The 15189-nt window shown below is 33.8% G+C and overlaps 3 protein-coding genes across 13 annotated transcripts in view; 2 read left to right on the top strand and 1 right to left on the bottom strand.

Moving 5' to 3' along the window:
* LOC126694474 (serine/threonine-protein phosphatase PP-X isozyme 2) overlaps positions 1–15189 on the bottom strand; it is an 85419-nt gene that overhangs the window by 15217 nt on the left and 55013 nt on the right. The gene's annotated exons all lie outside the window — the stretch shown is intronic.
* LOC126694475 (prohibitin-3, mitochondrial-like) lies at positions 99–4993 on the top strand. 10 transcript variants are annotated; one of them, XR_007645782.1, is made up of 6 exons: positions 100–1038; positions 1616–1647; positions 2181–2357; positions 2467–2510; positions 3277–3330; positions 4689–4993. XR_007645782.1 is itself a non-coding variant. In XM_050390752.1 (3 exons), the coding sequence occupies exon 1, from the start codon at positions 194–196 to the stop codon at positions 1028–1030; it is 837 nt and encodes a 278-aa protein (XP_050246709.1). In that variant the 5' UTR covers positions 100–193; the 3' UTR covers positions 1031–1038; positions 1616–1647; positions 4689–4993. The 10 variants fall into 10 exon arrangements, 3 of the variants coding, with proteins under 3 accessions (XP_050246709.1, XP_050246708.1, XP_050246707.1); XR_007645784.1 differs by lacking the exon at positions 3277–3330; XR_007645781.1 differs by having other exon boundaries at positions 2181–2510.
* Positions 8779–14086, top strand: LOC126694476 (syntaxin-51-like). Of its 2 annotated transcripts, none has more exons than XM_050390753.1 (6): positions 8779–9063; positions 10923–11144; positions 12470–12675; positions 12777–12877; positions 13014–13058; positions 13683–14086. In XM_050390753.1, the coding sequence occupies exons 1-6, from the start codon at positions 9056–9058 to the stop codon at positions 13812–13814; spliced, it is 714 nt and encodes a 237-aa protein (XP_050246710.1). In that variant the 5' UTR covers positions 8779–9055; the 3' UTR covers positions 13815–14086. The 2 variants fall into 2 exon arrangements, with proteins under 2 accessions (XP_050246710.1, XP_050246711.1); XM_050390754.1 differs by having other exon boundaries at positions 8781–8985.

The following is a 15189-nucleotide window of genomic DNA, read 5'->3' as shown; positions in this document are numbered from 1 at the left end:
ATAATGTTAAGGATGAAAAACGAACCATTTAATAGTTTAGGAATAGAAAACAAATATTTAGTAAAATATAGGGAGGAAAATAGAAATTTGAAATGAAAAAAAAAAACTAACTAAAACCTCAGAAAACCCTGACGCAGAAAACAAGCCGCACTTGAACGGTGCTACCACAGCCCTCAGTTCCACCGTATCAATCATGGGTAGCCAAGGCGCTGTTTCCTTATTGAACAATGTCGCACGCGCCGCCTTGGGTCTCGGCGTAGCCGCCACGGCTCTCAACTCATCTCTCTACACCGTCGACGGCGGCCAGCGCGCCGTCATCTTCGACCGCATCCGTGGAATTCTCGACGAAACCGTTGGCGAAGGCACCCATTTCCTCATCCCGTGGCTCCAAAAGCCTTTCATCTTCGACATCCGCACGAAGCCCCACACTTTCTCCTCCGTCTCCGGCACTAAGGACCTCCAGATGGTCAACCTAACCCTCCGCGTTCTCTCGCGCCCCGAGGTCACGCGCCTCCCTCAGATCGTCCAAACCCTAGGCCTCGAGTACGACGAGAAGGTCCTCCCTTCGATCGGCAACGAGGTCTTGAAGGCCGTCGTGGCTCAGTTCAACGCCGATCAGCTCCTCACCGAGCGCCCGCAGGTCTCGGCGCTCGTGCAGAGCGGGCTCACCGAGCGCGCCAGGAACTTCAACATCGTGCTCGACGACGTGGCGATCACGCACCTGTCGTACGGCGCGGAGTTCTCGCGCGCCGTGGAGCAGAAGCAGGTGGCGCAGCAGGAGGCGGAGAGGTCGAAGTTTGTGGTGGCGAAGGCGGAGCAGGAGAGGCGCGCCGCCATCATTAGGGCCGAGGGAGAGAGCGAGTCGGCGAAGATGATATCGGAGGCTACCGAGAAGGCTGGAACGGGACTCATTGAGCTCAGGAAGATTGAGGCCATGAGGGAGAATGCCGCCACGCTTGCTAAGTCCCCGAATGTCTCTTACTTGCCTGGTGGCCAGAAGCTTCTCATGGCTCTCAATGCCAACCGTTGAGAGCTAAGGTATATTCATTCTTATCATTATCATGTTTGTTTTCATTATTTTATAAATTGCTAATGTGATATTAACTTATAAGAACAAGAAATTTATGTACTGTGATACTTCGTAAGTATTACAAATTGTTTAGCAATTTCTCTATGACAACGTAGAATTGCAACAATGCTATGCAAAATAGTATTGCTATTGATGATAATTGTTTCAAATCCTAATAATTACATGTCACAAGCAATTTTTGAAAAATTATAACATGAAACAGCTGTTACGACACTAGTATGATACGGGCATGACTCAGATATGACATGGGTACAACACCCTTAATGAAATGTCTGTGCTTCCTAGAGCAAATGCTTGCGTGCTACTTTCTGCTTCACATGTTAAAATTGTGGATTAAATTAGCAAATGCTTCAATGTTTTTCATTACATGTCATGAAAAAATATTGTGAATTGGATTCATCTTTAGGAGGCAGTATGCTAAAAACCACAAACTGTCAGTGTGACAGATTAAATATTTTCATAAAACATCCACTGATTACATTTGTAATTGTAAAATTATCATTTCTGGTCATTTTATGTTTGCAGGGTCTCATGGCATGGCATAAAAGCATGATGAGGTCATGGATTTGGACAAATTGCTGGTTTATCACTCTGAAGTCAATTTTTTTATGTATCTAAGATCATATCGTCTGAACTTTCTTAAGATCCAGTCGTTAAGAATTTAGGAAACTGTTTTGGATTTTTTGTTGAAAGTTGCATTGGTTTTTTCCCTGTCCTGGAAGCATGGCCATGTTTATAACTTAGGTGATAAAATTGCGTTTCTGATATGTTGATCTATGCTGAATGCATTTTCCTTTCCCCTAATTGCTTAAGAATAGTTAAAGTTTGTTTTATTTTATGGCCACCATTAATTCCTTTAGAGGAAAAGTTCCTTACGATTTATTGATTGAGGAACCTAGCTATGTGATGAATTCAACCATGTATGCACTTGGTAATGTATATGGCTGTTTATGCAGCTTCTGTGGTGGTTATCTTCATATAGCTAGTAAGTGGAGAATAGCATTTGTTTAGCTAGTACAAATGTGCATTTACAGATTATTTAATTTATTTTACTGGTGTATATAGTGTTGAAATTATATTTCCATTGTAGTCTGCTATTGGATAGGGTTGCAAGCCTGCAAATTAGCTCAAGTTTGGGTTGATCTAAAATACAATGGCTTGATGTCCATTTGAGCTCTGAAATCCAGGTCCGTTCAACTTCAGCTAGATGTGAGCTTTATCAAGCTCACCTAAGACTGGACAAACCCAAACCCCAATGAACAAAACTGTAAGCTCATGTTTTTTTGTTCCATTTTCATAGCATAGCAAGAAGGATGCTGATGTGCTTGCACCTCTTTTTCTTTGAATGAAAGCTGATGAAAAAAACTATTTTTCAGACAACGGAGTTAATGTGGCCTCGCAAATCAAAACAGAAAAGTAGGTTAGTATGTAAAGCACTGCACTCAACATTCTATTTGTAGTTCATTTTGTTGGAGCACAAGCTAACGAGCAAGAGTAAGTTTATAAGTACCAAGTCCCACCAAGTCATCCCAACCCTCTATTTGGGGAGAAAGTATCTTATAAGCCACTCTCTCCAGGTCAGCTTCTTTCTTGTTGAGACTACCCAATAAAGAAGATACCTGCACCAACTGGAAATTACAATGATACCCTCAAAATTTTCAATAGGCTATTCACTCCCCCTTTTTTCTCAGTTTCAACTTTTAAGAACACTCTCTTCCTTCACTCTCTTCCAGCGGATGGTGAGCCACCTGGTTTTGTGATTGATCAGCAGTGGAGACAACTGCTCCACCCCAATGGAAACTGCGAAAATTTAAAATTAAAAAAAAAAAAAAAAAAAAAAAAAAAAAAAGGAAGCCTGGAGGAGAGGGTTTCGCCATCCACCAGCATCTCACTAACAGTGTTTCAACCACCCACGTCACCTATGTTTCAAAAGCCTACCCGAAATAAACTCAATGCCCATTACATATACTGACCTGTTAGAAAAAAGCTTGAATCTTAAACAAACAGCATTCATACCAGAAGAATCTACCTTTCCTTTCTTTTGGTAAGGAAATTTTGATGTCAGATTTATGATTTTTTTTTTTCCTTTCCTTGATTTTCTTTTTTAAAGTTCATCCCTTTAATTCATTTATAGCACTAAAACCATCCTGTTCTTTCATTGATTTTTTCCCCTTCATTGATTTCAGTATCAGATTTATGTTTCTAAAGCTTTAGATAACCTCCCAAAAGATGTTTGGCAGGTAACCCCAAATCTGCTTGCATCTACACATATTAAGTACATTACAAATTCATTTTTGAAATTTGATGTTATGTATGTTTATGATTAACATTTGTCCTTCAGCCCTCTAGTTTGATCAAACTCTTTGATTAGTTGATGGTGGTCAAAAAAGAAAAGGTTATACTTTTCTTACGGATGCTTGGGCCAGTGAATGCCAGCGCCTGGCAGTGGTGGGTGTTTGGTGTTATTGGGGTCATAGAATTATTTTTGTGTCATGAATTTTAAGAGGAAGAAAGAAAAAGGTGTTGTCTTGCTTACAAATTTATTCATATTTCACACTCAGACTACAAAGAAAATGCAATTAGAATTAAAATAGCTTTTGTTGGTTTTTTTCACAACCAATGCTGCTTACTATTGAATGGTTATTTTTGGAATGGTAACTTTTGTAGAATTTTAGTGGATGACTTAAAAACTGAATGGAAACTTTTGCATTGAGTGGTTGGTTTCAGTGTCTTAATGCTTGACATCCTTGGGTTTGTGGTTGGGAGAGAGCTTTTCTTAATAGTTTAAGAAATGTAGGTTAAGGAGTTATTAACTATCATGATGTCTCTGGCTGAGCTGTGACTTACATGGAATTATTGCTATTATACTGCCTCTATTAGAGCTGCTCTCCATTTATTGTTCAACAAAACCAATTTCCAACTAAGAGCCTTTCTCTTTTGTTGTAGACATGATGTTTAGTTTGGTGGGTTAGATTGGTAGATTGTTCTTCATACTTATAATAGAATCATTTTGTGAATTCAGCTTACTATGTTTGCACCACCATTGGTCATGCCTCAAGCATTGACATATAAATCATTGGTAAGCTTACTTAATGGCATATAATTCAGATTAAAGGTAAAGCAATTTCATCTTGCTAAATTATGTTGCTTGTTTATGGTATCATGATATGTGCCTTTGCTTGCTCAAGTTTCCTTGATTCTAGGGTGTAAATAATTTTATAGCATGCTTCTGTTTGTGAGTTAATCTTTGAACTATAAATCATTATAAAATATGGCAGATACAAATAATCCCCACGTTGGTGTGATTGTTAAGATGACCAAATGATTCTCAGGGGGGATCTTGTTCCTTTAATCTTTCTGAACTCGATAGATTGGATTTTCTTAGGGTCATTATTGTGTTTATGATACTTTTCACTTTTTTTTTTTTTTTTGGCGGGAGGGGGGGGGGGGGGGGGGGGCAGGGTACTGGTGCCTTTCTGATGTGGTATTCTTTCTTAAGTTCTCTTTTGTTACAATAGATCTTAATTTTTTGCGTTAATGGGCATGAGAATGTAATATACTAATATATTTAACCATTGACATGCTATTTGAATTTCAGTTGTAGGCCTTATGGTCAGTAGTACTGATTCCGTGGGCTTGAAGAAGAGGATGAAAGTGCTGATTAATGGGCATGCTGTTGATTCTGTGGTGGCTTCACAAGTATCCAATCTTCAACCTCACAAACCCAAGCTTTTGACATGAGGAAAACTACTTTGCTTCAAAGGATCACAATCTTCTCTCTCGGCTAAAATTTTGGTTTTTGAACAAATGTAATTGTCAAAAGCAAAGTATGTATGATAAAATATTTTAGTACTAGTGTTGGAACTGCCTTTTGAGTAAAAGTAAATCTTTGCCTATTGTTAATTGGTTATGTATATTTCAATTGAATTCTTGTTATTATGAGAGCACTTAAAAAATTCATATACTTATAAGCTTATACACCCTTGCATCATTGATATGGAACACTTCTTTATAAGTTTCTGATTACACATATATACATGAGTGTCTCTCTTTCTTTCGTCACACCACCCTTAATTAACATTTCTTTAGAAAGTTAAAAAGTATGATTTTCACAAGTTAGGTAAGTTGGTAGCAGCCACTTTCCTCTCTTTTGTAGGTTTGATGAGTTTCACATAACGTCAAGACGCACAAAGTAGTCTTCGTCATTTGTGTAGAAGTGAATAGCGAATTAAACACAATCCCAAACTAATCCAATTATTATTAGCTAGGATTATGTTAGGACTGTGTTAATGTGTTTAGTACAAATCTATCTGCAATTTCAAATTTAATTATTCATTAAGTTGTGACAGTATTCATGGTGTAAATATAATGTGTTATAAGAAGTCTTTATAGAATTGAAATCCTATATTTAATATAATAACTGCAAATTATAAGTACTAGTATAAAACCCGTGTATATGTACGGTATAATTAAAAAAATAACAATTACACATATATGGATTCAAATTATACTCTCTTTATTTTATTTTATTTATATTTTAATTTCTTTTGGATATACACATAAATTTATTCTTTCTTTTTCTCTTTTTTTTTTATTGAGTTTTTAATGATTTATTTATATTAGACCTTTCGTCTTTTGTACCTCATTAACTCACCTGGAACAAAAATTAAAAAAAAATTAAGTAGAACATGTGGTCCAAAATTAGACAACAATTGGAATCTAACTTAAAACTTAATTGGATTTTCTCTTAGTTTTACCTATATAAAAGGGCAAAACTTAGATACAATAACTTAGATGATGTTCCTTAAGTTCTCCTCTTAAAATTCAGCCATGTGGCTACTTAACTAAAAAAATATATTTCCATTCCATGAAAAAAAATCCACATGACAGAATTTTAAAAGGGAAACTTAAGGAACAGCACCTAAATATTGTACATAAGTCTTACTCTATATAAAATATAGGATTTGCATTTATCTTATAGTAACCTTTGGCTCAATTTTTTTATAAATAACCTTTGGCTCATTTAAATTTTACTATTGCTAGTAAATAGTCAACAATTAAACCATTGTTAATTGTAATACACACATGACAATTAGGTAGGCTATCCACTTGGTACAATCACAGCTTTTAAGGCCCATTTATTTTATATATACTAGTATTGTTCTCGAGTGATACATGGCCTCATGAAGATTCATATGAAAGCTAAATTTATTAAAAAATAATTTAAACAAAATTATTAAATAAATAGTAATAATAAATTATAAAATAAGTAAATAATTTTAATAAAAAAATTGTTTTAAATTCTAGTTGTTTAGAGTTTGGACTTTATCAGTGTTTATCTATATATATATATATATGAAAATTTAGATAGTAGACTATTAATTAGAGTAGAAGTTAAAAGTTTGTTTTTTTTAGAAAGAAAAATGGGTTGTTGTTTGGGATTTAAGTTTAGAATTTTTTATAATAGACTTTTAGTTTGAATATAATTTAAATTTGGTGAAATATTTAAGTTTAGAATTTTTTGATAATAGATTTTTAGTTTGAATATAATTTAAATTTGTTGAAATTTAAATGTATAAAATTAATTTACTAATTAGTTGTTCTTAAAATATTGATGATAGAATTTTAGTTGGAGTAGAAGTTAAACGTGCGTTTTGTTTTAGAAAGAAAATGTGGGTTGTTATTTGAGATTTAAGTTTAGAATTTTTTTATAATAGATTTTTAGTTTGAATATGATGATGCACAAGAAATCAGTAGGCAGAATGTTTCGGATGTCAATGACCTTTTAGTCACTTGAAAGGCCTGAAAAGAAAACACACGATCAAAGGTGACCGGTTTGGACCGGCCAAGAACCCTCCAATGCTTAAGTTAGTTTCTCTCTCAAATTTTGGAATTCCAACTTTTTGGAAAATGTTTCACACTTACCTTTTCTTGTCGTAGATGAGTGTTTATATAGTATGCTCTTGGAGTAGTTATTTGACATGTAACTTCCCCTACATTTGAGGAAATCAAAGGGTTCAAGGATAACTTCCACAACCGCTATGGGAGTTATCATATATTCATCTTCTATAACTGTTAATGGTAGTTAAGTATTTAGAAGGAAGATGTAGTGATCAAGCGGGGCCTTATTTACGTCTTTAGAATAATAACACGTGGATTAATTTTCTAGTTTGTGTAGATAAACTTCCCTTGAAATTTTTCTAAGTGTTGGGGATTGTCTTGGTACAATCCTCATAGACGACCATAGGCCCACGAACGACCCACAAGCCTATGGATGACTGTTTCGTTAGGCATGGCCACTCTTGTGTTCTTGGCCTGGACGGCTCTTATGGACGAGCCTGGAGTTAATCAAGTTTTAGTTCACCATCAGAATATGATTTAAATTTTTTGAAATTTAAATGATAAAATTTATCTAAATTAAACCGTCGTTAAATATTATCCCTTAATTTGAAGAAATATATCCTAACAAATAATATAAAATTAATTTACTAATTAGTGAGAGTTGCTACTTGGTGCAACCATGGTTTTTAAGTCCAACTAAAATATTTTAGTTTATAAATTTTTTATAATAGACTTTTAGTTTGAATAGAATTCAAATTTGTTGAAGTTTAAATGTATAAAGTTAATTTACTAATTAGTTGTTCTTAAAATATTAATAATAGACATTTAATTGGAGTATAAATCAAAACGTGAGGTTTTCTTTTTTTGAGAAAGAAAGCGTGGATTGTTGTTTGGAATTTAAGTTTAGAATTTTTTATAACAGACTTTTAGTTTGAAATTTTGAATAAAATTGAAATGATAATTTTCTACCTAAATTAATCATTTGTTAAATATTATCCCTTAATTTGAGGAAATATATCCTAATAAATAATATAAATTTAATTTACTAATTAGTGAAAATAGCCACTTGGTGCAACCACGGTTTCTAAGTCCAAATTTTATTATTATTATTTATTAATTATGCTTGTGTGATGCACGTCTCAATTACAAATTAAATGTAAATATATCAAAACTATATTAAAAATTAGTGAGTGACTTGAATATTTAATAGAGTTTTAACTAAAGTTACTTAAATATTCTCTTCTAAAAAAGAATAACCATCTTAATAATTGAAGAAAGCGTAAACAAGAAAATAGAAAATAGTCAATTAACGCAACCACGGTTTTTAAAACACATCTTTTATTATATAAATATAATATATGATTTGGTATGAAATTTGTAGTTTGTATTTGTGTTAAAGTTTTAGATACATTTCAACATAGTGTTTTATTGAACAATGATTGCACAGTAAATACTTTGATTTGTGTGATTATAAATATTAGATTTTGTATCATTAATGCAATATTATCCATGTTATTATTGGATTTTTATACTAGTTTATTAATATATTATTTTCTAATTTACTTATTAGTACAAGCGAAGATAAGATATGACTATTATTATGCAAAACAAAATATCATAATCGAACCTTACCTTCTTAAGACCGAATCGTATATTTACATGTAACCTCTCCTTCACAATACGTGGATAATGTGCAATGTGAATAATCAATTAATCATAACATAGTTAAGTGAATTGGTTTAAAACTTTTTTTTTTTTGGTGTTAAAAAAGAAAAGAAAAGAGAGAGAGAGAGAGAGAGAGAGAGAGAGAGAGAGAGAGTGAAATAGAGAGAAAAGAATAATAATAATTTACAATTCCAACTTTCATTTCATTCATTGTCGTGTGTTTTTGACCGGAGCCGGACATATTTATTTTAGTTTTATTAAAAATATTTACTTCCGGTTCTATCCTAGGTGGTGCTGCTGCCGTACGTCATTTCCAAATTCCTCCAATCCTACACGCTCCTTCACGTATACGACCTCGTTTCGATCACCATCAAATTCCCAAAACACAGGTGCTATTTCTTTCTCTCAATTTTCCTCTCAAAATCTTCCAATATTCAATCCGAAACTCTCATTCCCATCATGATCATGTAATTTCCCATTTGACTTTTCTATCTCTGTTAGCCTAAAAGCGTCGTCGTTTTCCTTTTGGGGTTTTGGATTTTTTGTTTAGGGTTTCGATCAAAGCTTGAATATTTGGTGTGATCGGTTTGATAATTTGATGCAACTTTTTGTGGGTTTTCGTTAAGATTGAATTTAGAAATTTGGGTTTTTTTTCGATCATTGAGGTGAAGCTTATTAGCTTTTGGGTTTATATTTTTTTGGCTATTGGAGGGGATTTTTGTTGTATTGTTTCTATTTTTAGACATTGAGCTGGGAAATTGTTGAAATAGAATGGTTTTTCATAATTTAATGAGAATTTAGGTAATTGGGTATGGTTTCTTTTGATCTAAGCCTTGCTTCCCCTTGTCTTAACATGAATTTTAGCTTAATATATGTATATGTGGTTTTTCATAATTCGGTGAGAATTTAGATAATTGGGTATGGTTTCTTGTGATCTAAGCCTCGCTTCCCTTGTGCTAGATATAAATATACGTGCGTGGGTGTGTGCTTTTTCATGCTTGAATGCTTTTTCATGCTTGAATGCTTTTTCATAATTCAATGAGAATTTAGGTAATTGGGTATGGTTTCTTTTGATCTAAGCCCCGCCGCCCTAGTCTTAACTTGAGTTTTAGCTATATATTTATGTGTGCGTGTTTACATATATTGACTTAAGAGTGGGATGGTGCATAAGGGTTAGTGTAGAGGATCCTGTGTAATTCGTGTGTTGGCTAATAGGAGTTGGGAATTTTGGATTAGTCCAGTTGAGTTGAGTAATGGTTGGTAATGTCCTCATTTGGCAAACAAGTGGGCTGTTCTTGTATCATGTGACCATTTGTTTCGTTTTCTATAATTTTCTTGCATTTGCACACTATTTAAGCTATTGCATGTTTGCTTTTGGGACTAAAAAGTGGGGTGGCTTAGCTGTTGTTAGCAAGATATATGTTGTTGGCTTATTTCTTGGTGGCCTAAGCTCTCGTGATCATCAGTGTGTGGACAATGGGATTCATTAATATATTCATGAGTGGAGTGGCTAGTGTCCTTGATGTATGTATACTTATATAGTTTTCTTAGAGTATGATTGTTTAATCTCTGACTCTTATTTATGCTAAAACAACTGCCAGTAATGGTGTTATGAATTCATGTGTAATTGAATATCCGTCTTCTTGAAGTGTTCCGTGGTTCTAACTTCTAAGCCAGTTGCAGAAGGTGATCTTACTGCAACGAAGACAACTAATTAGTTGGAGTGTGGCTTTGTCGCATATTTATTGTTTTTCCCTTCCTGTTTTACTTGATCATTGTAATTTTGGTTCTTGATTTTTGCCTCCATAGTACATCCCCAATGTACTTGGGTTGGCTATTTTTGCTTGATAAAATTTTTTCGTTACCTAAAAATAAAAATAAAAAACTAATTAGTTGGTGTGAGTTAAAAGGTATTAGACACTGGTTAGATGTATATGGGATTGGATTTACTTATTATTAGCTTTAAATTGCTATGTGGGTAATGGTAGGTTGTAATTTTATTTGTAAAATACCAGACCTAGCCCTTCACAGATCTTAGGATGACCAGTTTCTATAAAATCTGTTAAGGGTATATTAACCAATCTGTATACATCTCACGTTTATTATGCTATTATCCTTCTACTTTTGTCAGTGCCTAAACTTATATTTTTTATTGTTATTAATTTCATCTTTTTAGTTGAGGTCTTAATGTCAGAAAGATTTTATTCTGTATGTGTGTGTGGTTGTCTTGGTGCCGAAGTTCTTTTACCATGTATCTGTGTAGGACCATTGGTAAATTATCTGCGATTAAATTTTTTACTGATATATTCTCCCTTTTATCTTTCAGGTCAATGGCAGCTTCTGCAGACTCATGGGTGAAGGAATACAATGAAGCAGTAAAACTTGCCGATGATATCAATGGCATGATTTCTGAACGTAGTTCATTGCCTGCAACAGGACCAGATGCTCAGCGTCATGCATCTTCTATACGGAGGAAGATCACAATATTAGGGACTAGACTTGATAGCTTACAGTCCCTTTTGTCAAAGATTCCTGGAAAGCAGCCCATGTAAGTCTTCTTAACTGCACTAATGTTAATAAGAAGACTGTAATCACTGCGATATAGATTTAGGACTCGAGTGAATGTCTTAAAATGCTTTCCTTGTTCTTATGATCATAATGTTTCTGGACCCCAGTTTTCTGGTATGATAATGTTTTTATTGATTTGATACTGATAAAAAATGTTTTATTGTTTTGGCTATGCGGCCGTGAGGAAGGTGCCCATGTTAATAATTACAGTGTTTTGGTGATTCATCTGAACCTTTTGAGATGAGCAGTTTTTCATACTGTAGCATAACTTATATTGCTATAAATTTATTTCACTTTCACTGTCTTTCATCTTTGATGGATGTAATCTTTTAATTTTTAGCTCAAAATCTTTTACATTTATATTTGAATATGGGTTTGATCTAGTGCTCATCTCCTGTTTTTGGCTCTCAAAAAAACCTTTTGTATTTTTTGTATTGACATTCTTCCAAATCCCAGTGATTTTATAATCAAGATTCAGGGCCACGGCTCCAAAGTTTAGGCCATTTATTGGGGCAAAATGTAGTGAGATTTTATATATTGGCAGTGATATGAATCTGGTATGTAATCAAGTTATATTATTAGAGAATTTGTTAGTTTCACACATATACGCTATAAATTAGAGGGTTTTTTAGAATCCTCTTATAAAAGTGCAGAAAATGGGAGTCCTTCAGTATACAGGCAAGACTTATACCTTTGCACAAGAAGTAACAGAACTCAAATGTGATTGAAAAGGCTAACTGATTATCTGTTGTGCTGTACCATAGAAATCTCACTTCCTAAATTCTGGGCACTGGATTTTGTGAGGTTGAAAAGGTTCAAGACTTGACTACTAATTGTCATGCTCTACGGTATCAGTTAGATGCAGGTTGGATTGTAATCTAGAAATTGGAAGAGGTGGTTTGAAATGTCTGTAATCTCCTTTACCACATTTGGTAGTATTTTCTTTCTATTCATCACCTGTAGTATCCATCCTGGCTGATTAAACTTTATGTTAAAACATATTTGATCCACAATGTATTATCCCAACAACTTTGAGGTTACTGATTTTAGCATATCAAAGTAAATTTTGTTTTTTGTTATGTTAAGTTTTTTTATTTTATTTATATTAATATATTGTTGGTACACATCTTCATCACTGTTGGGCTGAAAGTAGATGTTTCTTGGATTAAAGTTGGCAATATTTGCCTATCAAAAAAAAATAAAGTTGGCAATATTTGCTTTATCACTTGATTGAGTTGGTATTTCAAAAAATCTTTCTAGTGGTTGTTATCTGAAGTGTATTGTACTGCTTCTTGTGAAACACAGAACGGAGAAAGAGATGAATCGTCGCAAGGACAATCTTGCAAATTTGAGATCAAAAGTTAACCAGATGGCTTCAACATTAAACATGTCAAATTTTGCTAACAGAGACAGCTTGATTGGCCCAGAAATAAAGCCAGCTGATGCTGTGAGCAGAACAGTTGGCTTGGACAACTCTGGCCTTGTCGGGCTTCAACGACAAGTTATGAAAGGTATTGCTATCACTTATTGAGAACAATGCTTTTCCTTGTTATAAATATACTTCTTATGCTTTTGGATTATGGATCTTTATGTGGTATGCTCTATGAATCAGAGCAAGATGAGGATCTTGAGAAGTTGGAGGTGACTGTAGTAAGTACAAAACATATTGCATTGGCAGTCAACGAAGAACTTGACCTTCACACTAGGCTGATTGTATGTGTTTTCCCCCACCATATTCGCTTAGTTGTCTTTTCTTTTTTAATCTTTGAATCTCAGTTAAAGTCTAGTATATAGTGATATTAACTATAGCCACCCTGAATTTTAAATTTTGTTGCTCTTCGTTATGCAGGATGACTTGGACCAACATGTGGATGTTACAGACTCCAGGTTACGGGTAATACACTCACTGCTACTTTTTAATTTGTTCTGAAAATTTTTGTTTAGCAAGTGATGTAATCGCAAAAATGTACAATGCAATAAAGTAACTCATTCAACTGTCCCTGTCAAAACCAAAGGTCATCCTATGTAGCATCACATAATAGTTAAATATCTGCTTGGTTCATAAATGAGAAGGGGAGGAGAGAAGAGAGAAGGAATAAAATCACTTCATAAAATTCCACTCTGGCTCACCTAGAAACTGTAGTTTATAGAAACTAAAGAGTGGAATAGAATGATAAATAACGTAAAAGAATTATTGATCGGATTCATAATCCAAAAAGTTACTTCCTCACCCCCGGCTCATTCTTTTTTCCTTTTGCTTATAATGTATTATACTAAGTAAACCTAATAGGTGCCAAGAGCCATGTAGCTCAACTGGTTGGCACCTCCTAGTTTTTCTAATGGAACCATCCAAGGTTCAAATCCCCCACCCCGAAAATTTGTACTTGATATATTTATATCCACAAACACACATGCACGTAGATATGCATTGCAAAATTTCTACTCTGTCTATTTTATTCTTTAATTTGGTGGGATTTTATTTATGTTTCTTTTGTGGTCTCTGCTATTGTCAAAACAGCGGGTGCAAAAGAATTTGGCTATTTTGAACAAGCGCACCAAAGGTGGCTGCTCTTGCATGTGCCTGCTTTTGTCAGTTATTGGGATCGTGGTTCTGGTTGCTGTCATATACTTATTGATCAAATATTTGTAATAACAACAATGGCAATCACTGCTTTCTTTTTGTATTATGTGGTTCTTGGTGTGAATTGGCTTTTGTTGCTCCTGTCATGGTTGTTAACAATATTTGGCTTCCGTGTTTTCCTTTGGTGATTTTTTGTTTGCGAAATGCAATTGGTGAGGTGTTAAGATGCTTTTGTAAATCGCATTTGTAATCGGCCTATTTGTATATTTATCTTTTCTTGCCTATTTTGCACAATGAGGAAAGAAAGAAGCATTTATCATGCTACTATATCCATTGGCGAAGTAAGTGTTGTCAATGAGCTTTTGAATGATTTCTCCTCTCTTAGTAAGACCAAGGTGGAGGCTGATGTTACAATGTCAGGAGTTAAAGTTTCATTGGATTCGTGCTTAACTTATCAATAATAATAAAAAATGAAGAATTCTTGTTCTCTTACCAACTTTTATGAGTAACTTTGTCTAAAAATGTAGATTTCAATCACGATAAAATTTTCCTTTGAATCAAGTTGCAGCAATCTCTTTTCAGTTTTAACCCATTACATAATGATTCATAAGACTATCTACAAGACCACATGGCTCATTAATTATTTTTAAGCAAGTCATATAGCGAATAAATAGGTTATATAATTATAAATAAAGGTGAATTCTTGTATAAGTTTCCATGCAGTATGTTAAAAGAACTTTCTTCCAATTTAGTTTGTAAGAAATTATATCAAATAAGAAAGGAGTTGATCTCTATGGAATTTTAAGTATGCTTTTCCCCACAACTTTTATGCCAAGATAATGTGATGATCCCAGATCATCTACCAATGTATTAGCTGACAACATTTCTAGCATATTCATGAGATGGATGAAGCTTTGAAATCTAACTAATTGGGAAACCAATGCAGAACAACCATTGTTTACTGCATGCTCAACCAAAGATTTTAGCTGGTCAATTGCCTATGTTAAGATTGCTTCCCAATCGTAAAGTCCTTTACAATAGAAGACTAGAATGAGACTGACGTGAGTTTTCTTGATAGTAGCTTTCAACTTTGCTCCATCTATTTAGAATGGGTATGAATGTATGATGAATAAAAACTTCCTCATTCCAAAGAAATAAGGGTTTATATGTATATATATATATATATATATATTAAAAAAAAGAAGAAGAAGGAAACTATGAGTATTTTTAATTTTCAATTATTTATTCTTGGGGATGAGTACTTATTTTTCATATTAGCAGCTAATCCAATTGTATTTTGTTACAAAAAATTTAGCGACAAAAACCTAAAAGGTTTCTGTAATTGGAATTTTTTTAATGAAACTCTTTGAACTAGCGTCACTTCTAATCTAATCTAAAAAATTCTATAATTACAATATTATTATTGTAGGGCCCAATAATTCGA

The sequence above is a fragment of the Quercus robur genome, chromosome 8 (assembly GCF_932294415.1).
Source record: "Quercus robur chromosome 8, dhQueRobu3.1, whole genome shotgun sequence".
Classification (NCBI taxonomy): Eukaryota; Viridiplantae; Streptophyta; class Magnoliopsida; order Fagales; family Fagaceae; genus Quercus; species Quercus robur.
The sequence above is the reverse complement of the archived record's forward strand: the minus strand, read 5'-3'. Positions and strand labels throughout refer to the sequence as shown.

What these genes read in the sequence shown, in the direction of transcription:
- LOC126694475 (XM_050390751.1), top strand. Translation starts at nt 194, where the DNA reads ATGGGTAGCCAAGGCGCTGTTTCCTTATTGAACAATGTCGCACGCGCC.
- LOC126694476 (XM_050390753.1), top strand. An exon ending in TCAACGACAAGTTATGAAAG is followed by an intron (nt 12,676 to 12,776) that starts GTATTGCTATCA and finishes TCTATGAATCAG; the next exon opens with AGCAAGATGAGGATCTTGAG. An exon ending in ACCTTCACACTAGGCTGATT is followed by an intron (nt 12,878 to 13,013) that starts GTATGTGTTTTC and finishes TTCGTTATGCAG; the next exon opens with GATGACTTGGACCAACATGT.